We start from the raw sequence: 25,691 nt of genomic DNA, 5'->3' as shown, positions 1-25,691 counted from the left end.
AACGGTGCACACTGGAAGGGCTAATTGCTTACTCTGTTCTTCCATTTCGCCAGGGAAACCTGAGAGCTCGCCCGCCCGGCCTCAGGATGGAGACTCGTTCCTTGGAGAGAAAACAGTCGCAGCGAAGGAATGACACGGCAACTTACGTTCTGTCTGGGCACATATTTTATTTATCCAGGGAGGGAGGAAAGAGAGGAGACACAGGACTCGAAGGGGGCACGATTTCTGAGAGAAGACCAAGGTCACGTTCCCCTCAGTCCGGTTTAAGTCCACAGATGACGTAAAAGTGCGTAGGGGTTGAGATGAGCATCTTGCTGGAGAACCAAACATCTTATTTGAGGAAGAAAACCCTTTTTAAGGTTAGTATCTACTCACGGGCTTCTTATTTGAGGATGGCTTACTTTAGTCTTTATAAAAACACGACAGCACTGTATAAACTGCTGGGGCTGGATATTGAAACGTGAGTACCTGCTGATTCGGAGATTTTTCTGGGAGTCCAGATCTCAAACAGTCCCACCGAGGTGAGAGCCCCAGGGACATCGCAGGCATGGCCCCCGGGAGACCCGATGACACGCGGCAAAGGAGGAATCTCAGACACCATAGTCCAGGATCTCTGTCGCATCGATGGGGACACTGATGCCAGGGCAGGTTAAACAAACCCCCGAGGTCACACAGATAGGGGGTAGTAGCTTCTCCTTTCCCCGGCTCTTGGAGGCTGCATAGAAACTCCTAAAGTTCATTTCTTCCCCAAGTTTTCTAAAGTTGGCAATGTTAGCTTTTCAAGTGAAAACACTGGGGAGAACCAAACCAAACCAAAAAAAAAAAAAAAAGATTGGCGGAGAACTCCGATAAATTTGTACCCATTCTCAGCAACCTCATGTGAAGAGTTAGAAGACGAACATTTGGGTCAATATCAAGGAACTCGACTTGTCTATGAACACACATGACAATATCTTACACGTAGTGAGACAGGAACAGACGCGGCACCGCACAAGAAAAATCAGGAAACCGACATTAGGAAATAAAACACACCACGTTAGCCACTGGTCATCTGGTCTAAACCGCTGGGCGCTCTCCAGGGGGAAGGACAGACAGTCACAATATTTGAGAGGGGAGCTCCCGAGGGTGCTCCATGGGCACACGAGGCCCCCTGAAGCAGCGTGGTGCCTACGCACAGGTCTCCAGGGACGTCACCTCCTCCCAAGACCCCAAGCGGAGCCGATGTGAGCTCCCGCACCGCACTGCCCGCAGCCGAGCCCCGGGCTGGGGCCAGCCAAAGCCCAAATCCCATCATCTCCAAACCTGGCCCTGCTCCTTATTAACACTGCATGTGATCAGAGAGGGGGTACTGGGGTGGGCGGTGTCTCAGGTTGCCGAAACAGGCTGGACATTCTGCACCCTAGACAGAGTGACGGGAATCTTTGTTTCCCCCGGGCCCGGGGCTTTTGTAACCGGCTGGCTGTGGACCTTGATGTCCGCGATGCGCTCTTTAAACTTCTGCTGAAGAAGCTTTTCCTCTTTGGAGTAGCTTTTCACGAACACGGACGTCAGCAGGCACCCTGCCATGGACGTGCCCCCGAGGCAGAAGAGAATGGCCCCGGCCAGCTTGCACGCGTCCAGGGCCCCGTTAAATTGCATGGCCTGCGTGTCCACCACCACGAAGTCAGCTTCGCCAAATGCTTCGATTTTGGGGGGCACCAGGAATCCCACTGCCAGGACAGTCAGTCCGAGAACCACGAAGACGGTGCCGGAGATGAGTCCGACCTGGGGAAAGACACGGGGAGGCGGGACAGGGTGAGCTCATCACCTGGGCTCTCCTGAGCTCCCCAGAGCAGGATCTGGCTTCTGGGAGCAGTTAATATTCCCCTGCACCCCAACTTTGGCAAGAGAACCCTATACCGTTTCCTAACGATAACAGAAGGTGAAAGGAGGCACTTTCTAGTTTTAATGCCAACCAGACAAGCCAGCACTGCCTTAATGGTTCCCTTTGAGCTTTCTCAAAGCAAAAAGCTATGCAGCGGCCCCATCACCTTCGGACTGAGTTGTCCCCTTGAGTCTCTGAGCAACGGTGAAGCAGTCTTGCACCCGGGAAGAGCCCTGCCCTCTCCACTAGGCCCTGGTGCTCTGAGAAGCCGGCCTGGACCTCACAGGGAGGCCGCAGCGTCCCCCTATGGATATAACCTGTGACACAGAAAGTCCGCATCGGATGGGCTTGCTCTGTGCCCATCATGGAGGGACACGAAACAAGTTCATTTCATCATTCTGTCTAAGCACAGACGACAGACAGGGTCACTGTACCAAGCACCAACCATCCACAGACCCCCACCCAACCCCGGTAATACGAACAGTGGTTCCTGCTTCACCCAGGACAGCTTTGGTCTTACCCTGGTCTGTCCCTCCCTGTGGGTCAGATTTATCACTTACTTATTGTCCGATCATAGAATGGGCCCTGACGATCAAAAGCCAACTCCAGCTCCCACAGACCCTTCACCCACCCAAAGCCCATATCCCGTAACACATCCTTCCTCACACTGTTACTGAAATTCCCCAGGACACCCTGTGGTGTCACCTCTCTCCCTGCGACGAGGGATCAGCTCAACTTGTCCAACCTGCATGTACGTTCCCGGTGACATGGGTGGAGGACACGGGCAATCCGCGTAAGTACCCACCTCTTCCCCCAAGGTGCTGGGAGGACACCATAATCGCTAGTTTACAGGTCAGGAAATGTCCCCTCAAGGAGGGTGGGTCACTGGCCCAAGGACGGACGTTGGCGAGCAAGTGGCAGAGAAACGGCATTAGCTCAGTTCGGATACAGGGTAACACGCCGAAGCGGGAGGGGGCTGTCCACCCTGCGGTGGTTTGGAACGGACAGATTTGGGCATGTCTTCCGGCACTGCCAACGAGTACTTCAGTCACAGAAGGAAAGTTGCTTAAACAATTTCTTCGTTCATTTCCCCCTTTGTAAAAGGCTAAGGGATAACCAGAGTGGTGGAGAGAACCAAGTGAGGCCAAGCTCGAAAACAGAGCCCGGCGCCTGGCAAAGCCACCCACTGTCACAAGTCACTGTCACTACATCTATCTGGAAACGCGCCTCCTGTGAAATGATGCTACAGTGGCAACAGCACTAGAATGATCTGAGCGCTTGAAGGTCAGCTAATACAGTTATTTATTTTCTAAATACATTTAAATACATTTCCTCCTGTCCCTAATTGCTTTTACTGAATGTAACAACGTTGGGAAAAAACCAAATGTGCAGCACCTATCTTGAGCTTTGAATTTAAAGCGTATTTATTTAATTTATTTATGAAGTTTTAGGGTAATGCACTAATAAAGAAGATTGGGATAATAGAAGGAAAACGTGTTCCTAAGTCCATCAGAGAGCTGGTATTACTGAGTTCTCGCTCACGACCTAGGCATAGGGTTCGCTATGTTTTTTTCCCTTGATGCTCTACAGCTTCTTATGAAAAGGAGGTATTTTTTTAAAGATTTTATTTATTTATTTGATAGAGAGATCACAAGTAGGCAGAGAGAGAGGAGGAAGCAGGCTCCCTGCTGAGCAGAGAGTCGTGGGACTCGATCCCAGGACCCTGAGATCCTGACCTGAGCCAAAGACAGAGGCTCAACCCACTGAGCCACTCAGGCGCCCCAAGGAGGTGTTCTTATCTACATTCACCTGGAGGAGACGGAGGCCAGTGGGGTGGGACAAGCATCGTTCAGGGTCCTGTGGCCAGCGGCTGGCGCGACCAGGCTCCAACCCAGGTGGGTGTGGTCACCAAGGCTCACGCTCCCCTCTTATTCTCCCGTGGCACTTCACCAATTACTTATGTGCTATTATTATTATTTTTAATTACCACAGAGTTTTAGTCACCATGGAGGGACAAATTTCCATTATGTAATATTATATAGAAACTGAAAAAAACAGTCAATAAAAAGTCTTCTGAAAAGAACAGAACCTTTCCTACATGAGACTCAAGTACCATCAGAAAAGTTGGGTTGTAAAAAAAATCATGTTTGGATGGCTTTCTCTATTTTTCTGAAAATAGTAGCAAATCCATCCCCAAAGCCTAACCATTATTTGTAACTTAAAAAAAATGAGTCACGCTGGAAAATTCTGAATGCGCCAGCTAAATGAACACTAATATCCACGCTGACATGCTTCCCATGTCACGGAATCCCCTTCTTCCTCAAGGACTGGCACTCGTCTTCAGAAGCTGAGGACTGTAAAGGTAGACATCGTCGTTTCTGAGGTTCTGAAGGGTGACAGAGGCCAGCGCCCCGTGTCTGCTAGTCCTGCCCTGCTCTCCGCATCTCTCGTTCCTGCCTTATACTCCGTGAACATTCTAACCATCGAACTTGATCGGACCGCTGCCGGCGGAGGCAGGTGACCGAATCCGGGAGCAGCCTGCTCCTCTGCTGAGCCGCGATGTAGAGATGAAAATCCACTCTTGGAACCTCCCTCGGAAGCTAAAAGGCAAACGGTGCCTTGCAGATGGCAGAACTCCTGCTCACTTCAAGAACTGGAAAGGGGCCGGGCTCCCCGAGCCTTCTCCCTTTGCCCTTGTTGAATGGGGGCATCCGAGGGGGGGCCTGCCGTCTCTGGAGGGGAGGGTGGCGGCGGACAGCCGACTCCCAGGGTCCAGGAGGAGCCCTCCACGCAAGTCTAAAGAGGCGCTCCAAGCCCCATGCCCAGAGAGGACCCGGAACACTGTGACAACGTGTCTGGGAGGGCACGGGAGGGCAGGAGTGGAGGGGCACGCGTGGGATCTGAAGGATGCATCTCCACGGAGCGCGGGACAGAGGCAAGACGGGATGCTGCGATGCATCAGCCTAGCCCTGGTGCCATCTTGGAGAATGGAAAGGAATGAAGATTTGGGGAGTGATGCTATACAGAGCCGTAAAAACGGTCTCTCTAAGTTGAAGTGGTCCTTGGCCTAAGAGAAAGGGGGCTCTCTTAAATAGAGTTTGAAAAAATGCAACACAGGGCTCCTTGAGGGTCTGAGAGCGAAGACAGCCCGGTGTGGGTCCAGGCAGAGAGAGAGCTGGGACCCGACGGGGAGAGGGTCCCCCGGGGCCTGGCACAGCCCCTGGGATGGCTGGTGGTCCGGCCGGCCCAATGCCGAGAGAGAAGGGCGCCTCCGCTGGGACAAACCTAACAGGCCGCAGCGAGGACGGTGACTTCTGATGGCATCCTGGTTGTGGGGACGATGTGTGAGAATCCAGCACCTGCCGCAGAAACGGGGCTCGGACAGGGAGGAGAAAACCCGGATTCCAGAAACCCTGCTGATGCAGGCTGCCGGCCGGCTCCGGCTGTGACCCAGACCAGCATCCCGGTCATCATCTCTGCGTGAGCCGACGAGGTCAGAACATACCTGCGTTTGCTCCAAAAAAAAAAAAAAAAAGAGCTGCCAGCAGGCGCCGGGCAGTTGTCCCGGCAGAGGGCGTGGTAATGACCGCTGGAAGTGAGAGCCAGCGTCGGGGAAGGACGTGCAGAGCTGAGGGAGCTGGAGGTGAAGGGAGCCGTCTGGCTGCGAGGTGACACGCCGCGGAAGCAGCCGCAGGACGCAAGCGGGACGCGTCTTCGTCATCGGCCCTGAAGGCCGCTCTGACCTCTCCTGAGCAGGACCTGGGCTCTGAGGGCTGTCCCTTGCCAGCAATGACAGCAGATGGAACTCGCCTGGCCTGACCTGCCTGTAGGGACCCTGAGCTTTGTGGAGCAACCACTGATGTCCAGCTGGGATCCAGCCCACGCGCCCCCCAGGCATGATCCTGGCACCCGGCCTTGGCCTCCCACCTGATGGAGGCTCGGTCCCTCCAGCATGGGCAGACAGCCCACTGTCCCCATCTTCCAAAGCTATTCCGGAGCCCTGTGTCTCTCTTTAGCTCTGGCTTGAACTCATCCAGTCCTTGGTATTCAGGCCGAGTCCTACAGTGTCACTGAAACTGGTTTCTCCGAGGCCATGAAGACCCTCCTAATGGTCCAACCCAGTGTGACCTCATTCGAATGCTCTGCGGCCAGCGACGATAAGTGCTTTCGTCTTCTTAATAACTCTTGTCCCCGACACGGCTCTTTCCTGTGTCTACGTCTGCATCTTTAACGAGGCGCTCTCAACCTGTCTGGCCAGATGTTCTCAAATTACTAGTGTTTCCCAGGGTTCCTCCTTGACTCCCGTCTCTTGTTCGAGATCTCTCTAGGGTCGCATGCGCAGCTGTAGCTCCAACCCCCATCTACGTGCCAGGGGCTTCCAAGCTCCCATCTCCAGCCTGGGTTTCCTTCCTGGGCTCTCGCCCCGGACTTCTGACAGCCAGGGGTAAGATCTGCACAGAAATGTCCCAAAGGCTCCTCCAACCCCAAATACTCAAGATGGCCCCTTTCCTCCTTCTTCCTTCCCTTCCTCTCTTCCCACTTTCTCTGTGCTCCTGCCACCCTCCCGGTCATGGAGCTCTTCTCATTCCTAGTATAAAGCCAACTCAGCAATCTCTAGCTACACTCTGGAGAAAATCTAAGACAGATACTGAAACTCGGACTGAGCTCAGCGGGGGAACTGGAGCCATCAGGACAGAGGGGAGGAGGGTCTTGGGAGGAAAGAGGGGAGCCCGAGTCGCTCCCCGGTAAGAGAGGCTTGGAGGAGACGGTCTTACCTCGTGCCCGCACATGGCTGGGGACACCGTTTGAGAGGTTGTAGTATGGGTGAGGAGAAGGTCGGAAGGAGCAGGACTCGGAGGTGAGGAAAGCCCGGGGGGGGTAAGGGGGTCGCACCGTTAGTTCACAGCTGCCGGACGGAGGTGATTTGTCGCACAAATGGGCGGCGGCGGCTCTTGTCAAGGTCGAGTGCAAGGCTAAGAAGAAAAGTCCCACCCCAGCCGGCCTGAGTCGTGGGCAGTGCCGCGGGAGGCAGGGGCTCCGTGGGATCACGTCACAGGGACCCTGCGTGTGCCAGGAGTTGCAGGCACTAGGATAAAGGAGCTGTGGCTGAGGCAGCCGTGGTATAGAACCTGTGGGGTCCAGAGACTGTGTGGAGTCCTGTGTGTGTGTGTGTGTGTGTGTGTGTGTTTACACCTATGACACAACCCCCCTGAGAAAGCCTACATTTATTTTCTTGCCCGCTTGCTGGACTCAAGCTACAAGGTTCCGGAAAAGTACCGATTTCAAAGCCTTTCAAAGTCTTCTGTGATCCCGCTCTTGTGTACCTGCCCCCACTCGTCTCTTGCCCCCTCTCCTCCAACGTCTCCTCTTCCCAGGGGATCTCTCCGTGGAGCCACTGCTTCCCCAGGCTGCCTCAGACCCTCCCTGCCCCCAATCCCCGCCCTCCCAGTAAGTACTGGGACTCCTTTGAGGGTAGCGTTTATCGTGCTGGATTGTAGCTCTCTGCGGACATGCCTGTCGTCTTCGCCAGCTCTGTCAGGTCAAGGCTGTATCTAATTCACAGGTGAGCTACTGCGTCTTGTTCACAACCAGAGCCTCCCACGTGACCGTGCACACAGTGGACACAGAATCACTTGTAGAGGAAAGAACGACTAGCACCGTGAGCTACAGGCTCTCTAGATGTACGTGGCAGGCAGACATTCTACCTCAAGCTCATCAGAATTCAATCTCCATCCTCATTAAGCCCCTCCAAGCTGCCCACAGCTCTGAAGCCGACTCTGGGGCAATGTCCTAGCCCTCAGCGAGAGACCAACAATCCCTTAGCACCGCTTTTTTGGGAAGGGGGCAAGGGGAAGCCCATAACTTGAACCACCTGCAGATGCTAGAAACATGGGCACAATCATTGCCTTTCTCTGTACTGATAGGAAACATTTCATAAAACCCACTGGAATGGATTCCCTTGTCCTTCCTAGAAGGAAACGGAAGAATGGTTAGTGTCCTCCCCCGGTAGAGGACGGGTCTCTAAGTGAGTTCTTACACGATTTAGGTCGACTCTAAGCTTCGGAATGTTAGTCTTGCGTTTTGTGATGAGGATCTGAGTCTAGGATCTGGATTTTGCTGGAATATAATCTCTATGAGCCCAGGGACTTTTGCCCAATTTTAGTCTCTGAAGTAGGTTCGGCATAATGGGGAACAAGTACTTTTGAACCTTGCTTGGGTCAGATAGAAGACAGAATTCCGAAATCTGAACCCCGAGGTTGGTCATTAAAGGTGGGTCCTTTATTTAAAATCCATACCTGAGTCTCGTTTGATGGATTTATAGCTTCTCACATCTCATCCTGGTTGTGCCTTGGAACCATGTGAATGCTTTCAGTATTCTGTACGATACTGGCATTTCAGGCTCTTGGCACGACGGATCTGTCAGGCAAATATTTGTTTTTTTGACACATGGGGAAGCAACCACCCACTTAACTGGGTAAATACAAGATGTGCCAAGCTTGGCTGCATATTTCGTCGGTCCAGGCCGGCGAGGATTCATCAGAGATGACAGTTCTACAGGGCAAGGATGCTGGGTCAACCAATTTTAATGCCGAGTACCCGACACTTGTAAGATATCGAATTAATGCGGGTCTTGGATCGTCCCTGTTAATGACTGTGTTGCCCAGTACTTTATTTATTAACTAGATTTCAAATTTTTTTCCACTTCAGGATCCAATGTTTCATTGGACCACTGATAGGAGGGACTGGGGCACTGAATGCTTGAACGCATGTGAAACATCTTATTTAATTCTCACAACTTTACTGGGTAGGGATGATCAGCATCACCACTGGGCTCACTACGGTCCGTTAACTTGCCCAAAGGTACAGCGCTGTGAAATGGAAGGGCTGAGGTTTGAAGCCGTGTAATCTGAGGACGGCGGAGTCCACGCTCACAAGCATTATGCGGATCGCCGCTAGAGATTCCTACTCACATCTCCAGCACAGCTCAGCCAGACTCGGACTCTTGGTTCCCCACCCCTGCCACTGCTCTTCCGGGGTTTCCCATCCCAGAAATCCGTAACATCATTCAGTAAATAGCTCAGACTGCAGGCCTTGGAGGCGTGCCGACTCTGCTTTCTCTCATGTCTACCTTGTTGGCACGTTCTCACAATGTGGTCTTCAAACTTTATGCTAAATCAGACTACTTCTCACCATCTCTACCAACACCACCCTAATCCAAGCCAACATCACCTTCTGCCTGGGCGCTTTCAGAGCCTCGTAAATAACCTGGCTGCCTCGACGTGTGCTCCTATAATCTACTTTCCATGCTGTAGTCAGTAGGATCCTGTTAAAATAGGAGTCAGTTCATGTCACTCGTCTGCTCAAAATGGCTCCCCATACCTCTCTAGGAAAAAGCCAGCATCCCCATGATCACTACAAGGGGCTACACAAATCATCTCTTCCTGTTATTTTTCTGGATCCACCACCTGTCCTACCCCTCCACCCTCCTTCCACTCCAGCCAGACTGAACTCTTGCTACTTTTCCAGCACACAAAATCGGTTCCCGTTTCACAGCTTTCTTCCCAGCCCAGAAAGATGTTCAGCCAGGTCGTCTTACGGTCCTGTCCCTCAGCTCGTCCTGGCACTTGCTCCAATGGCGTCTCCTCTGAAAGACGGTCTATGAATAGCCTATGGCACACCCCGGCTCCATCACTCCCTACCGTCTTGTCCGGACGCGTTTCTCTCCACGGCGCTTGTCACCACCTGACCTCCTGGTATGTGGTTTATTCATTTATGGTCTGTTTCCTGTGATCGGTTACAGGTTCCAAGAGGGCAAGGGCTTTTCCTTCTCATCACTTCAATGTCTAGTGCATTGCAGCTTCTCGGCACAGAGCAGGGGCTCACAACTGTATGCTGAATGACTGAGTATGCAGTCTGATGAGGTGCTGTGGAGAAGCTCAAGCTAACAGTCTCCGATCACGGCTGGTAGAGGCAGAGACGGCACGCTGACCATCGCTGACCATTGTACTATGCCTCAGCCTCAAATCTCTCTCAATACCTGATCATTTCTCTTTAATAATTGCTGCAATATGTCAAATGATGCTTACCAAGCCTATTGGGGGGAGGGCTTATATGATTTTGCCTATGGGTGGCTTCCCAGCTGGTGAATTCAGCGGCCCATCAATATCAGTATCAAAAATAATAATTAATGATGGCATTTATACCTATTTACGTTTAACCTGCAAATCAACCATTGTCCTGCATTTGGGGGCTTTCTTCAGCTCAAGGTTTATGTTCTCCTCTCCTAAGGGAAGAAGACTGCCCTTAGGATCATCAAGACGGAGGCACACAGAGAAGACCAGAACCCTCAGCTCTTCACAGCTACAGGATTCACCACAGCCGATAACATTTCCATCTCTTGCCTTACACACGTGTTCTTTCCTTACCTTCCAGAATGCTGAGCTCCACCTATTAGGTGATCTCTGGATCTGGAAATCATCCTCATACTCCCAGATCGAGGTGGTGCAGTCCTCATAGAACTGATGCAGATAGGACCGGACTCCGTAGCGCTGGTAACCGCTCTCGGTAGCTGCCTGCACCTGCTTGGACCCACAGATGTTGCTGCAAGAACTCATCCTTCCCAGCTGCAATGACAACATCCCCAGGGATCAGTCAGCCCCGCGCTCTGGCTTCCGGATTAAAAGGCATATTAAAGGTGAGAACTGGGCTGAGTCATGTTAGTCTAGTTGAACAGTGCTCTTTTCTTAAGAGAAAAGACATTTTTAAAGACCGGCCTTTCTTATAAGCTGCTCTGCTTTTTCACTCAATGCAAAATTACCCCCAGACACTTGACGACTAGACACTGGTTCTCCATAAATGAAAGGAGACATAATGGCACAGCTCCCTTAAATTATGCAAAAAGGGAAGCATGAAGCACATGAAAAACGGCGACAGGGAAGCCGAGATTTTCATTGTCTTCACAAGAAATCTTTCATCTCTTAAAAACCAGTCGTCTTTACACTTACATGTTAAAGAATTAGGTCCTCTCACTTGCTACAGACGGAATGTGTCTCGGATTGTCCTCTCGGATGCTTTCACACGTTCCCTGGTGGAAAATACGGGGTGTTACTCCTCTGCAGTTTGCAATTTTGCTCTCAGATCTCGTGGATCTTGCTCTCACATTTTAGCTAATTGTCACGTTGTATGGAATCTGTGTTTGAAGGCTGCTGAGCAACGCACGCGTCATGGTTTATTAATCACAAATGGCTCAGGCAATACTTTACACCTCACCGACTCTAACCCTAAATATTTCAGTCATTATTTGTGGACACATCTGTCCATGCGGGATGATAGAGCCTAACGGAGAGGGTAGACACAGACCGTCATCATGCTGCAGGAAGTGTCTACTATACACAAGAGGCCAGAGAATGGCTACATGGAACTATGTTCTGGGTGGGTTGCTTGGGACTCGGTCTTCTTAAGATGGAAATTTCAACTTGATTTCACCTAATTAGTACCCTTAGAGAGAAGCATTTGGTTATTAATCCATGTTAAAAAAAAAAAAAAAGGAATTGTTGAGGGACAGCAATTTGGGTGAGTAAGGAAATTTTTAGTAATTCTCTGGTGTTTGGCTTTCTTATCTTCACATAAGCAGATACATATGATGGGAATGTGAAATACTTTTTTTTTTTTTTTTTTTTAGATTTTGCAGTTATCCTCCAGATGGTTTTCCCTGTGTGGACATGGCCTCCAGATGACAAGACAAGGAGCAACATTTTTCCCGTTGAACCAAATTCTCTCAGGACTTGTCCTGTATGTCATCCAGGTTAACACCAGACAGGAACGGTTTCCAAATCCTTATCCAGAAACCATGCAGTGATGTTTATCTACGAGGGAGAAGTGATCCTGAGCTGCCGGCAAGGACCCCTGTGTGGACCCTGAGTCCGGCTGGATAGAATTCAGGAGGTAAAATCAAAGCTGAAGCCCCACAGGGATGCCTGGGTGGCTCAGTGGGTTAAGCAGCTGCCTTCAGCTCAGGTCATGATCCCGGCGTCCTGGGATCGAGTCCCACATCGGGCTCCTTGCTTGGCAGGGAGCCTGCTTCTGTCTGCCTGTGATCACTCTCTCTCGCTCTCTCTCTCTGATAAATAAATAAAATCTTTTTTTAAAAAAAGCTGACGCCCCAGATAGTTAGCCATGTCCTGTCCCAAGGGCACAAAGTGAATCCATTAAATTATCTTGTAACGGGTGCTCACGGCCAACAAGGCATTCTGGTTAGAAAATGCTGTCAAATGCAGAAAAAAATATATGTCCCTGATCTTAGAAAAACGAGGCAGACTGGTCCCATTGATGCTGACCAATACTCTCCTCTTTTTTACTGTTGGTCGGTATTACGTTTAGGGCCTTCTGCCCTGTTTCCGATACGACAGCCAGGAGTGATGACCCAGGAAAAGCGAGCAGGAGAGACAGTACAAAAACAACTTTTTTTTTTTAACTTTTAAACATTTCAGAAGGATATTATTTCATAAAATATAAAGATTTTAGAATGTACTTTTGCCAGATTGGAACAGGAAATTGTGATGGATCAAATTCGTTTGTTAACCTCGCTTACATATTTTAAGTGTTAGGATGATCACTTCAGTGCCTTTAATGCCTTATGATGAAGAGGATTAATAAGGGTCTATGTAGAATAATTTTTTTTTAAGATTTTTAATTTATTCATTAGAGAGAGAAAGAGAGAACAAGAGCACAAGTAGGGGGAGGGGTAGAAGGAGAGGGAGAAGCAGGCTCCCCGCTGAGCAGGGAGCTTGATGCTGGACTTGATCCCAGGACCCTTGGATCATGACCTGAGTGGAAGGCAGACGCTTCACCAACTGAGCCACCCAGGTGCCCCCACAAGTAGAATAATTTTAAAGGTGCTTCTTAAAAGAGACATTTTAATAAAATTTAGATCAAGGGGCACTGGGTATCATATGCTACTGATGAATCACTGAACACTACATCTGAAACTATGTTGGCTAATTGAATTTATATTTTTAAAAAAGGAAGTAAATATTGATAAAAGAAAAAAACTTTTGATCAAGAGAAGGGACTCATGCTTTACTAATTCTGCTTTGTCACTGAAGACACTGAGGCATCAAAAAGTCATCTGCTAACAGGTGACCCCCTGAGTCAGGGAGCAGATGGCCAACAACGCAGAAAGCAGGAGTATGGCCTGAATCACGACTCTGCATAATCAAACCAAGTCATCCAGACACGTATTTCCAGGTGTCCTATAAAACATCAGAGACTTGAGCATGGAGAAAGGGTAAAAATAGGACCGGGGCACAAAGAAATTCCTCATAGCAACGGCAGGCGCTGTCTTCACTGCTGAAGTCCCTCTTGCTCAGGGTAGAGCTCGATGCGGAGCTGGCCATGTGACATGCACGGCTGGATTCCAGCATACGGGGTCAAGTGCTTCTGCGTTATAGGTTGGGACTCAGGAGTCCAACTTCATTAAACAAAATACAGGTCAAATCATAAAAGAGATGGGAAGTGTTCTAAACAAATGTTTTTGAGCCTGAGTGATGGAAGGCTGTGCCCCTAAGTCAGAACAGATTTTTTAGTGATGCTAGATCTGTGCTAGAAAAGGAATCCCAAAGAGCCTTACTTTCTTCTCCATGTATACAAAACACAAGAACACGGCCTGTGTTGTGCTAACCACACAGGGCAGAGAATGGGTTCTAATCCTAGTTCCTGACCTACAATGTATTGGTCATGACATTGCTGGTAAGCTCATTCACCAACCAGGCCTATGGTTTTATCATCCTCAAAATAAGACAGTGGGGCCAGATACCCTTGAATTCCTTCCAGAGATAGTTTTCCAAGAGTATCTGGCCATGAGTTTACAGAGTGAATCAGTTATTTTTGTTGGATAAAAAACTGGGTTTACTGATTTCCCATCTCTCATTGATTGTCAGATGGTCCCCAATTCCTTATCACTATCGTATATGAAAGTTTTGGTTTACAAGAGCATATAAGTGATTAGGTAGGTCAATTACTTGGTATTAAGTGGACTAAATGGTTGTGTAGTATTTGTTTCACAACTTACTTCAGGATTGTGTGCATTCCTAAACAGTACAAGTGTATCTCAGACATGGCAGGTTTGGTTCCAAACTCCCACAATATAGCAAATATCATATAAAACAAGTCAAATAACTTGTTTTGGTTTCCCAGTGCATATAAATATTATTTTTACACTATACTGTAGTCTACTAAGGGTATAAGAGTATTATATATTAATTAAAAAATACTTCATTGTTAGAAAAGGCTGTCATCTGACCTTGCAACAAGCCATAGTCTTTTTGCTGGTGGAGGGTCTCTACCTTAGTGTCGAGGCTGCTGACTGATTAGGGGGTGGTTACTTAAAGGTGGGGAGGCAGTGGCAATTTCTTAAAATAGGACAACAACGAAGTTTGCCATATCAATTCATTCTTCCTTTCACTTGAACTCCTATTGGCCACTGTAGAGGTATTGATTGTCCTAATTCCAATATTGCTGTGTCTCAGGGAATGGGGTGGGGGGCAAGGAGAGGGAGAGAGACAGAGGAACAGCTGGTTGATGGAGCAGTTAGAACACATGCAACATTTATCGATTATGTTCGCTGTCTCATATGGGCAGAGTTCCTGGTGCGCTAAACCATCCCAATAGTAACATCAAAGATCACTGATCATAGATCGCTGAAACAAACACAGCAATAATGAAAAAGTCTGAAATACTGTAGGAATTACCAAAATGTGACCCTGAGACACGATGTGAACAAATGCTGTTGGAAAAATGGTGCTTGATAGACTCGTTTGACTCACGGTCGCCACAGACCTTCAATTTGTAAAAAACAAAAACAAAAACATTATCTGTGGTGCACAGTAAAGTCAAATGCACTACAATGAGTTATGCCTGTAGCCCCTGGGGACCTCAGAGGTTCCATACATCTTTCCAGATGCATAACTTACTGGATTCATTCTTAGAGGAGAATGATCACTAGAAAAGAATTTAAAAATGTACCAGGTTATAATGAGAATTTTGCACCTACAGAAACACAACAGAGTTACAGTTCCTCGTAGTGAAGCCAGTAACTTTTTGTCCCAACATAGAAAATGTTACATTTGTTTAGAATCTGCTTGGTTGATTGACACCTCCAGTTACCATCAAGACGAGACTCGATGTCATTTCATAAAGTCCCTTTTAAAAGCTGGGCAATTATTATAAAACCAACGAGGGCCGAGAAGCACGGGAAGGTATATGCAGAGGCTTTTCAGCTTGGCTCAACATTTACTCAGTGAGCAAGGTCTCCTGAGAAATCTGGCTTTCATATTGGAGTAACTATAGCCGGAGTAGCAGCTGCAGAAGCAGTAATGTTCTGTCTGTGACTCTTGTTCAGGGATGGGTCCTGGAGAAGGCTTAACATCCCAGGAAGTGCATGAACAGGGTGGGGAGGGCGGCGGAATGAAAATATTTTCCAGCACTGTACCTAAATGGGCTTACGTGAGTACTCCTTTTATCAACACCCTACCTGGTTCCTGCTTGACTTTCTGTCCTTGCTGCCGGCGTGGCCATCATGATGGAGCTCGAGCAACACGAGCGTCTGGCTGTTGGTTTGGTCATCTATGAAGAGGGAGTTATTTTTACTCTCCTCAAAGGACATTCTAGGCTAATTGGTTGAGGATCTGGGCATGGTTTTCTTCTTTTTATAATCTGTGGTATCTATCTCGATTCCTTTCGTGGTTATACATTCAACTGGCTCCTCCAGTCTTGGCATCCAGCACACCGGCCATGTTCTGGAGACCCACAGGAGGAGGGTATCAGGCCTCATCGCCCCTCCCCAACTCTCCCGAGTGGCCTCCGACAATTAGAGTGTTCGATGCCAGCCCTCTATCCCTCTCTTTCTCTTGTCCAAACTCATTTCTTTGTATAGGGCTGGTGACCATCTGATGCTCCGTACGTGCTGTATTTGTTCAGGGTCCAAAACACTATGTACGTGAGGGTCTGGAAGCTTCCTGAGGGTGGGCGCTTTCTGTCCTGGTGACAAGTGCTTTGAAACTCCTTGAAATAAAAGGGTCCATGGGTGGGTGTGGATGATGGTCTGATCATCCTTCCTTTTTCATTCCTCCCTTCCTTCCTTCCTTGTTTTTATGGCACTAATGATGGGCCAGATTGGGTGAGATAATGAAGCTGAGGAGCACACAATCTGCTCTCAGTGGACACTTAGATTAGAAAGAGAAACCCTGCTGAAGCAAGAAGGGCGACAAAATGGGCACCAAAACCACATATTTGCTGGGGCCCTGGCATGGCTCATTCAGTTGAATGTCCGACTCTTGGTTTTGGCTCAGATCATGACCTCAGGGTCATGAGACCGGCCCCATTTCAGGCTCCGCACTTAGCGGGGAATCTGCCTGAGATTCTCTCCTTGCTCCTTTCCCCAACTTGTGCACGTACTCTCCCAAGTATAAATAAATCTTAAAAAACAAAACAAAGCAAAACAAACAAACAAACAAAACAAAAAAACAGGGCGCCTGGGTGGTTCAGTGGGTTAAGCCTCTGCCTTCAGCTCAGGTCATGATCTCAGGGTCCTGGGATGGAGCCCCACATCTGACTCTTTGCTCAGCAGGGAGCCTGCTTCCCTCCCCGACCTCCGCCTGCCTCTCTGCTCACTCGTGATCTCTCTCTGTCAAGTAAATAAATAAAATCTTAAAAACAAACAAAAAAACAAAAGACAAAAAACAAATAAATCCAAAACCTCAGATATTCGTAGCTGGAGGGAGTGAAAATGCTGAGAATCCTTTGAACAATTCCTCTTTTAAAAATTTTTGTTTTTTTTTCTTAGGGCACCTGGGAGGCTCAGTGGTTTAAAGCCTCTGCCTTCGGCTCAGGTCATGATCCCCACATCGGGCTCTCTGCTCTGCAGGAAGCCTACTTCCTCCTCTCTCTCTCTCTGCCTGCCTCTCTGCCTACTTGTGATCTCTGTCTGTCAAATAAATAAATAAAATCTTAAAAAAAATTTTTTTTTTCTTAAAATTCAGTTTAGTTAACACAGGTGTACTGTTAGTTTCAGGGTAGGATTTAGGGGTTCATCAGTTGCATATGACGCTCCGCGCTCATTCCACCAAGCCCTCCTTAATGCCCACCGCCCATTCCCCGCCAACCCAGCAACCTGCAGTTTGTTTCTTATGATTAAGAGTCTCTTAGGGTTTGTCTCCCTCTCTGATTTCGTCTTATTTTGTTTTTCCTTCCTCCCTCCATGAACAATTCCTCTTTCAGCAAGTAAACTCATACAGGTACTATTAAGATCACTACCTGTACCAATATGTGATTGTACCAATTTGTTGGAAACTTGACTCTCAGTCAAATAAAGGCAATTACTTTTTTTATCTTACTTAAAAAAATGTTCTTAGCCATGAAAACAGAAATAAGTCTTCATGCCTCTCGAAACTCCAAGAACATCATCGACTCTATATTATTTGCCTTCATGGTCTCCTTGAGGGAAGAGAGGCAGAAAATTGAGGCACAAAAAAGATTAGTGCTTTCCCGTGGCTCCCTGGGTGAGTCGGTTGTGAAGCCAGGCCCAGGCTCTGTTCTATTTATTCTCTTTGAAATATCACTCCATCTTTTCATACTGCTTTTCTCTCCCACAAAATCCTTCGGAGATAATGAGAGTGAAGTCCCCATTAGAGCCACTTTTCCACAGAGCCAGGGCCGCAGGGTAGAGGCGCAAAGCTGCTTCAGACCATTTATCCAGCACCAAACCAAAAGGTCAATTTGCTAAAAGGGCTCAGTCTCCGCATGGATGCAGGAAGGCAGGAAAGCTGGCTAAGAGCTGTTTCATTTTTAAATCAGGTATTCTAGAATTGTATAAGCATGACCTTAAAACTTGAAAATGTGTTTCTACCAGAAGATCATCGCAGAGGTATTTTATTTCCTTGGAGCTGTGGTAGAGATTGCGGCTCTGCATTTTGAGCTTTTTAATGCCATCTAAGTCAATAAGTACGCAGCCACTTTCATAATGTTTTTAAGATTTGTTTGTTTTCGAGAGAGAGATTGAAAGAGAGAGAGAGAGAGAGTGAGCGCCCATGAGTTAGAGGGGCAGGGAGAGAAGGAGAGAGACTCTCAAGCGGACTCCACATTGTGCGTATTGCTAAACGCGGGGCTCGATGTCACCACCTTGAGATCATGACCTGAGCTAAAACCAAGAGTCAGCCGCTTAACCAATTGGGCTGCCCAGGTGCCCCTACTTTTATAATTTTTGAAAAAGGAGTAATGATATGCAATTACCTTATTACTCCTTCAAGGTGTTTTTTAAAGTAAGGTATACAAAGTCCAAAATCAAAATGAGAAGGGGAAAAGAACTCATATTCTCTTAAAACCTCCTCTTTATCTATGTGCAAACCACAAGGTGCTTATGAATTTGCTTGTGACAAGGATGGAGTCTTACCTTGGGAGTCTTCCTCTTCCTCTTCTCCTTGTTTAGTCTTTGGCCTTTCTTTTTAACGGCACATCATCCTTCAAACCTATTTAAGAAAAAAAAAACCGAACCAAAACTCTGCAGGATGTGATATAGATAAAAATCTGAATTTCATAAGCCATTCTTATGCCCTGTAAAGAGTCACTTTAAGGTTGACAAAAACATTGGCAAAGGACTTCTTGCTGAAGAGCAGGGAGTTATTTGTTCTTAACAAAAGTATACATATTTCATAACTTTTTAATGGGCTCTCAGGAGACTTTGTAGGGTAAACGAGACAATATAAAATGGGCTTCGTAAACTATAACGTACTATGCAAACACTATTCTTATTTTGATATAATTTTATTCTGCATAGTCAGTAATACAACTAGACTAATACACTTGTATTTTAAAAATTCTAAATAAAAGCTTTATTTGCTCCCTAGATACTTCAGAATTGATCTATCTGGTGCCTGTTCCATTATACTGTAAAGTAAATTAATCTTATAGCCATGGTATTTTCGATCTGTTTACATGCGTTTTAGACTTACTGAGGTTCTTTAGATGACTTACTCATTGGGTTGATTTTTTTACTCCTACATCCATTTCTTCCTATCATGATCATTTTACTTTTCATCTGCCTAAGAAAAGCAGGTGCCCATGCAAGATTTAATTAAAACGCCAGGGCTGGCTATAGAGATACTGGCGCCCTACATTACTCTAGTCATGTGAAATAAAATAATAGCTGGGCAATATTTTTCAAGAAGTCACTAAAAATTCTTGCTGATGAGCAGTTCCATCTGGAAGAGAACCTCAAAGACGTGAGGTGAGCAAGTCTAGTTGAGGCTTGACAGACTGTTTTCTGTATTTTCCAGTTTCAGCCTCTATGAGGCATAGACTCACTTCTTTGCCCCCAAATTTTATTTTGTAGGTGGTATGTGAGCAGATTTGGCGGGGGCTAGGGGGAGCAAATTATATTATTAGGGTTCTGGATCTGGATAAGTGAAAGAAAACAAGTGGTCTTCACAGCACCCCCCCCACGCCCCCATCCGTGCCTCTCTCTCAATTAAATGTCTCTTCTTTTTTGTCTTTTTGCCCCTTTTCTCTGAAGGAAAGGACTCCCCACTTGCCTTTTACCAAAGGCTGGCCTGGTCTGGAGCCTGGGGATCTCTCCAACGTGCTGAAAACATTTCTGCTTCAGAGCCAGGAACCAATTAAGTAAACACCAGCTGTTTAACCGCAGCTGTGTTTTCTTTGAGGTCATCAGCTCTGACCCCCACCCAACGCCTCTTTCTAACAACACAAAGAAGTAGGTCCTGAGATTAGATCCAAGCCCTCACATATCTTTGAATATGGCAAAGGAATGGGGAGAGCAGGTATGTGGGGGTGGGGTGGATTCAGCCTGGAAAACAAATCAAACCAGCTTTGCAAACTTCCAATCCGTATCTGACTCTTACCTAACACATAACTTTTCTCGTCTCCCGGGAAAGAAACTCTTTTAAGTTTTCCCTGTATACCTCCCCAGTTCTTACGTAACACAAACCACAAATCACCAAAGCATGGAGTGGGCTACCCCTAATTTGGATGTGTTCCCGGATTTTAATATGCATGATCTTTGTAGAGATTCGTGCACATATAATAAACGTGAACGAGTAAGGGGTGTGTGTGTGTGTGTGTGTGTGTGTGTGTGTGGTTGTGCATGTGTGACCGACACAGAAAAACAGATCAGGAAGATGTGTGCGTGAGGAGAGAGGCCGGAGAGAGGGAGGGAGGAGCGGGAGAAGTGGGGAGAGACAAGCGGAGCACAGAGAGCCTGCCCTGGGCCCCTCAAGGCTTTACCTGCCCCCTCCGATCCCCTGACCCGTGGAGCAAGTGCAGCCGGCTAGCCGCAGATCTCTCGCCGGGGTCCCATCGCCGCCGCCGCCGCCGCCGCCGCCGCTCCCGCCGTGTGGAGCTCAGCCCGCGTGATTGACAGCTGGGCGGCCCGCGCGCCCGAGGCCCGCGCAGCTGCGGCGGCCGCCGGAAGGGCCACGTGCGTCCGCGGGGCGCGCTCGGGCGGCGCGTGGGCGGGGCCCCGCCGGGCGCCTGCGCCGACCCCGTCCCCGCCCGGCCGCGCTGGTGGGGGTGCGGGGGGGGGTGGGTAGCGGGAGGCGGCGGCTGGTCGTCTGTGCAGCGGCCGCTGTGGCCTGGGGGAGCGCCGGGCGCCAGCTCGGGCCTCCTGCAGTCCTGGTGCCCTGTGCTGCCCAGCACCGCGCCTCGCCCAGCAGGTGCACCTCGTGCTATTTCCCAAGTGGAGGAGGCAGGCCGACCTGAGCTGAGCTGTTTGCACCACCGCCCCGTTTGGGGTACATTTGGGGGTATGCAGAGGCCTCTCTGGACCCTAAGTTTTGCCCTTGAGGAGACACGCGAGGAGGAGCTCCGCTGGGCGGGTGGAGCGCGGCCCTGCTGGAAGAACCTTCCCGCGTTGGCACCACTGAGCACTGTGAGGTCCCAACGTCAGTGACTCCCCACGGGCGAGATGGAAAGGCGACGAAGAGCGTGAATTCAGTTCAAGAAACACACACACACACACACACACACACACTGATGCGTGAAAGCAAGAACACACTAGAAACTACCTGTGAAATTTTCAGAAAAATGTGTGTAGGTGTGGGCAGGTTAACATGTAAATACAGTGACTCCTGCTTCGGGAGACTCTGCAGACCCCTGGTAAGTGGGATTTCATGGAAATGACTGCAAAAATAGTATTTGCCCAGTGGCTCTGCACATAGAATTAGAATACCTCAGTTTACCTAGTGTTGCTATGTGCCCGGCAGACCTTGCTTTAGGCCCGTTAGGTATCTGTTCATTATAAGCGTATTAAACCCTCACATCTGCTGTGTGTGTCTGGGGGGTGGTGGTAATTCTTTGTTATCCCAGTTTTACAGATGAGGAGGCCGAGGTATAGAGAGAAGTGGCTTGCGCCCACAGTGACAAAGGCTCGTCATGACTTGTCACAGGTCACACTACTGGTCCGTGGGAGAGGAGGGCAGGAATCTGTAGGTTTATCTCCCAGACAGGCTTGAGCATGTAAATGATATCTTGTCTGAAAAAAACATAAGAAGCTACTCTATTTTCATTAAAGGGAGGACAGACCAAGGCAAATAGTGAGCGAATGTTTCGAGGGGGAGGAACCCCAGGGAGGACTGTGTGCTCTCCGTTCTTTTGGTTCTCAGCTCTTGCCCCAAGTTGCTACACTACTTTTCGACACTGTTGAAACCTGTAGGTCCTTCCCAGTCTTCGAAAAGTACTTCTTTAAGGAGTTTTGACATGTTGCTTGTTAGCTTGCTTTTCTTATATTCAGTGAGTGGATCTGGTGAACATTTATTTATTCTTAGCTTGTGACATGTCTGCTGTGTTTTCCATCCTTGAAAGTCAGTAAGAGTCAGGAGCTCTGTCACGCTTCGTCAAGGGCACGGCTGACTGCCAGTTGCCTACCGTGTTGGTTTCTGCTAAGTGTCCTGGCCTCCTCGGACAGTGCATGAAGAATCCATCATCCATTAGACATGCAGACAGGTAGTCTGAATAGGGCTTGAAATTGGACAGACCCGACTTTTAATCCTGGTTCTGCCAACTTCTGCTGTTAAACCTGGTCCGCTGGCTTCCCCACTGTACACCTCATTCTCCTCATCTATAAAGTGGTTTTAATAATATTTCTCCATATGGTAGTTACGGGTATTCAATGAAATTCTATTTATTTATTTTTTTGATGAAATTCTATTTATAAAGCATTTATCACAATGCCTGGTGCATAGTAAGTACTCCGTAGATTATCACGATGGTGATGATGATAATGGTGGTGGTGATGATTTAGCAGAATTTTTTTTTAAGATTTTATTTATTTGAGAGAGAGAGAGAATCAGAGAGAGAGAGAGAGAGAGCATGAGAGGGGAGAGGTCAGAGGGAGAAGCAGACTCCCCGCTGAGCAGGGAACCCGATGTGTGACTTGATACCGGGATTCCAGGATCATGACCTGAGCTGAAGGCAGTCGCCCAACCCCCTGAGCCACCCAGGTGCTCCTTAGCTGAATTTTTTGGGAGCTGATAAATAATTTCAGCTGGGAGTCTCAAGTCTTCTCAGTTTTCCAAGCATTCTCCATTTGCTTCATTTCTTCTTTCATCAGGTCTGTTTTCAATGTATGCTCTCTCTGGCCTCTTGGTGGATGTTTCTGATGAGGTAGCATGGGGCCTGGGGGCCTGGGGGTTGGGGATACACCTGTCCAGGAGCTTAGGGGCAACCCAGTTCTTCCAGGTTCCTCTAGCACATCTGCCTTTGGGTCCTTCTCAGTCTGAAGTAACTTGAGATAGAGTAAGATGATTCACACATCTCAAGATGCCCTTAAATGTGAATTACCACTATTATCTTGCCTTTTTCAAGTCCATAGGTTTTATTTATTAGCTTTGCAAACATTAGGGAACAAAGATGATCATGTTGAAGCAACTAAGTTTTCACTTAGAACATACCACACAGTTTCCCTGGGTGATGTTACATAAAAACATTGACCAGTGAAAGTATTGTTAATTCATTATTCAACACACATTTATGGAATGTCTGCCAATCAGAGCTCAGAAGGTGAGATGAAGACAGAGTGTTATGGAAAGTCACAGAGAGAGGGGGTCAGGAGAGGTCGTTGATGCTCAAGTTGTTTTCCAGAAGGGATGCTATGATTAGGCTTTAACCTGCCTATGTAGATATTTCATGATTCCTTTCTAAGTTCATTTCTCATCACTCTGAATGTATTCAGTGTTCTGTAAGCACAGCTTGCATGTTCTTTCTTTATTTCCTTTGGTGGTTCTTTGTGCTTCTTCCTCCATATCTATGACTCCAAGTCCTGCTCATTCTTCAAGTCCAAATGTGACCCCACTTTTTCAACGAAGCCTTATTTGACATACTTGAATAAAGGTCATTGCTCTTTATTTTGAACACACATAGCATCCTGTCTTATCTGTCTTATGCTACTGCCACTTTTTTTTTTTTTTTTGGCCTTCTATTGGCATTATTTATGTATTTATTTGCTTTCCAGGCTTGTAAACGTCGGGAACAAGGATCTACCCACAATCCACTTTGAATCTCGCACAAAGACTAGCACATCACTTTGTATAAAGTAAGTACTCATGTTTGGTAGATGAATCAGTCGTTGAAGAACTAGGATCTGGGGATGAGTCCTGCCAGGGGGGATGAGACTGAGACAAAAGGAGAAGAGGAGAGAGTATTATGACGGGCTTAGGGAATGAAAAGCCCAAGATTCAGCCTGCAGTCTCACTTCTCAGATTTGTCCCCGGAATCCAGGACCTCTAAGGGGAGGAGGGGACAGTGATGGGGAATGGGCTCCATATAATTCATTCACTCACCGATGAGAGGCAGGACGCTTGGGTGGTGGCCTCCCTTGCCCCCAGGGTGACTACAGCCTGTCCCAGGCTGAGGCCACAGTGTTCCTTACCAGGCAGTAGCTTGTGATTAGTATGCTGTCTGTGTTCCCGGACAGAACAGATGTCTGTCTGCTTTTCTCTGTTTAATGATGATGGCAGGTTCCCAATGATCAAGATCCAATTTCACATTTTCTGAAATGCCGTAGCTGAGAAATCCTGTGTAGCCCAGTTCTGAGGCCCAGCTTCCTTTGCAGGAATTTTTGCTTTGCAGATTCATATGGACTGAAGGCACCGTGGGCAGGAGTGGTCTGGGCCTTGCTCAGGTGGAGCGGGTGATTGGAGGGTGTCCCAGGCGTGCTCTCTCCCTAAGTAGATTCCTTCCTTTTCCCCCAGCAATAAGTAACACTAGGACTTCTGTGGAACTTGTAAACTAATAGGTACAAGAGAATATTTGGTATTTGAAATAGTTTCTTTGATAAGTTTATCTTTGGAGCGCGAAAATATATTAGCTGCTACTTTGGTGATTAGTGGAAAAGTCAATTAGATCCTTTCTTGTAACAGATTGATTTTAGGGATGGAGAAGGAATACCATGGGGCTGGGCAAAAATATAGGTTCAGAATCTGAAAAGCTGCCCCAAGATCTCAGCACTATATTTCCATGCTGGTTTTTGTTTTTTTTTGTTTGTTTGTTTGTTTTGTTTTTTCACTGTGTTCCCTCCCAGAACTTTATTGAGATATAATTGACACATGCAATATTGTGTGAGTTTAAGGTACACAACACACTGATTTATACACTTACATCTTGCAAAATGATTACCCCCAGAATATCGGTCAATACTTCCATCACCTCCCACCTCCCACCTTCCCTTTTCTGGTGAGAACATTTAAGTTCTACTCTCAGCAACTTTCAGTATATGTATACAATGTAATACAGTATTACTGACTCTAAGTATCGTGCTCTACTTTGGATCCCAGAACTTACTCATCTTCTCACTGGAAGTTTTTGACTTTTGACTGACATTTCCCCATTTCCCTCTCTCCCCAGCTCCTTGTGCTAGGTTATATTGAGATTTACAGATACATAGATTCTGTCCTCCAGAGGTTTCTAATCTAATCAGGCCCTGGAAATAAGTCATGTATATAAATAATTATGATACAAGTATCCCAGGAGAGAAACAGATAAGCTGCTGTGGCAGTTGAAAGAATTGAGAAATCACTTCTGATTTGGGTATAAATGAAGTACATCTTAGATTTGAGGCTTTGAAAGTCTTTGAAAAAACTGTGTCCAATGACCTGGGTTTTGAAATACAAGTGAAATTTTTAAACTTGTGACTGCAGGGAGGAAATCCAGAGATGGGACTGGAAAAAATGCCCAGTGTGATCCCCTGTAGCTCTAGGAACCAACAGTTTTATTCGGGGTTACTACCTTTTTCGTTCTGTTTCTTCTCTACCTCCCCCAATTAGACTTAAAGATTCTGAAGTATTTCTAATTCTTGTTCCTGGCACATGTTGGAACACGAATTAATGTTTAGTAATCATGATGGTAGCTGCCTTCTGAGTTTTAAGTTCTTCATGAAAATGGAGACAGGAGTGTCAAGATTTAATGTCAAGTCAAGGCTAATGTTTGGAGGGAAAATGTTATAGAACCAGTTGGTATGATGTGAGAATGGGCTGGAGTGTGTGTGTGTGTGTGTGTGAGTGTGTGTGAGATACATGTATCAAACACAAGGATTGAAGATTTTAAATATGGGTATTGATTTCAGGTCTGTTTTGTGGTCACCGCAGAGAGTTCACCATTACTCTGGTTTCAATGTCAAGGATGAGGTTATTATTTGAGACAGAAACTAATAGGTAGGTAGGTAGTAGAGAGACGGGTTAAACATAGCAGTATGTGGCTATGATATGTAGAAGATGCTTTGTAAGTAGGACCTTACTTTGTAAGTAGTTTATTTCTCAAAACGCTA

The 25,691-nt window shown here is 47.4% G+C and overlaps 1 protein-coding gene across 2 annotated transcripts; it reads right to left on the bottom strand.

The window, feature by feature from the left end:
- Positions 1-147: 147 nt before the first annotated feature.
- NRSN1 (neurensin 1) lies at positions 148-20,358 on the bottom strand. 2 transcript variants are annotated; one of them, XM_032341227.1, is made up of 6 exons: positions 20,159-20,358; positions 18,312-18,387; positions 15,396-15,487; positions 10,870-10,949; positions 10,291-10,488; positions 148-1,764 (listed from the first exon to the last, which is right to left on the bottom strand). In XM_032341227.1, the coding sequence occupies exons 5-6, from the start codon at positions 10,477-10,479 to the stop codon at positions 1,366-1,368; spliced, it is 588 nt and encodes a 195-aa protein (XP_032197118.1). In that variant the 5' UTR covers positions 10,480-10,488; positions 10,870-10,949; positions 15,396-15,487; positions 18,312-18,387; positions 20,159-20,358; the 3' UTR covers positions 148-1,365. The 2 variants fall into 2 exon arrangements, with proteins under 2 accessions (XP_032197118.1, XP_032197117.1); XM_032341226.1 differs by lacking the exon at positions 15,396-15,487.
- Positions 20,359-25,691: the final 5,333 nt, after the last annotated feature.

Source organism: Mustela erminea, chromosome 4, assembly GCF_009829155.1.
Source record: "Mustela erminea isolate mMusErm1 chromosome 4, mMusErm1.Pri, whole genome shotgun sequence".
In the NCBI taxonomy this organism is placed as follows: Eukaryota; Metazoa; Chordata; class Mammalia; order Carnivora; family Mustelidae; genus Mustela; species Mustela erminea.
This window is presented reverse-complemented; position numbering and strand designations above follow the sequence as displayed.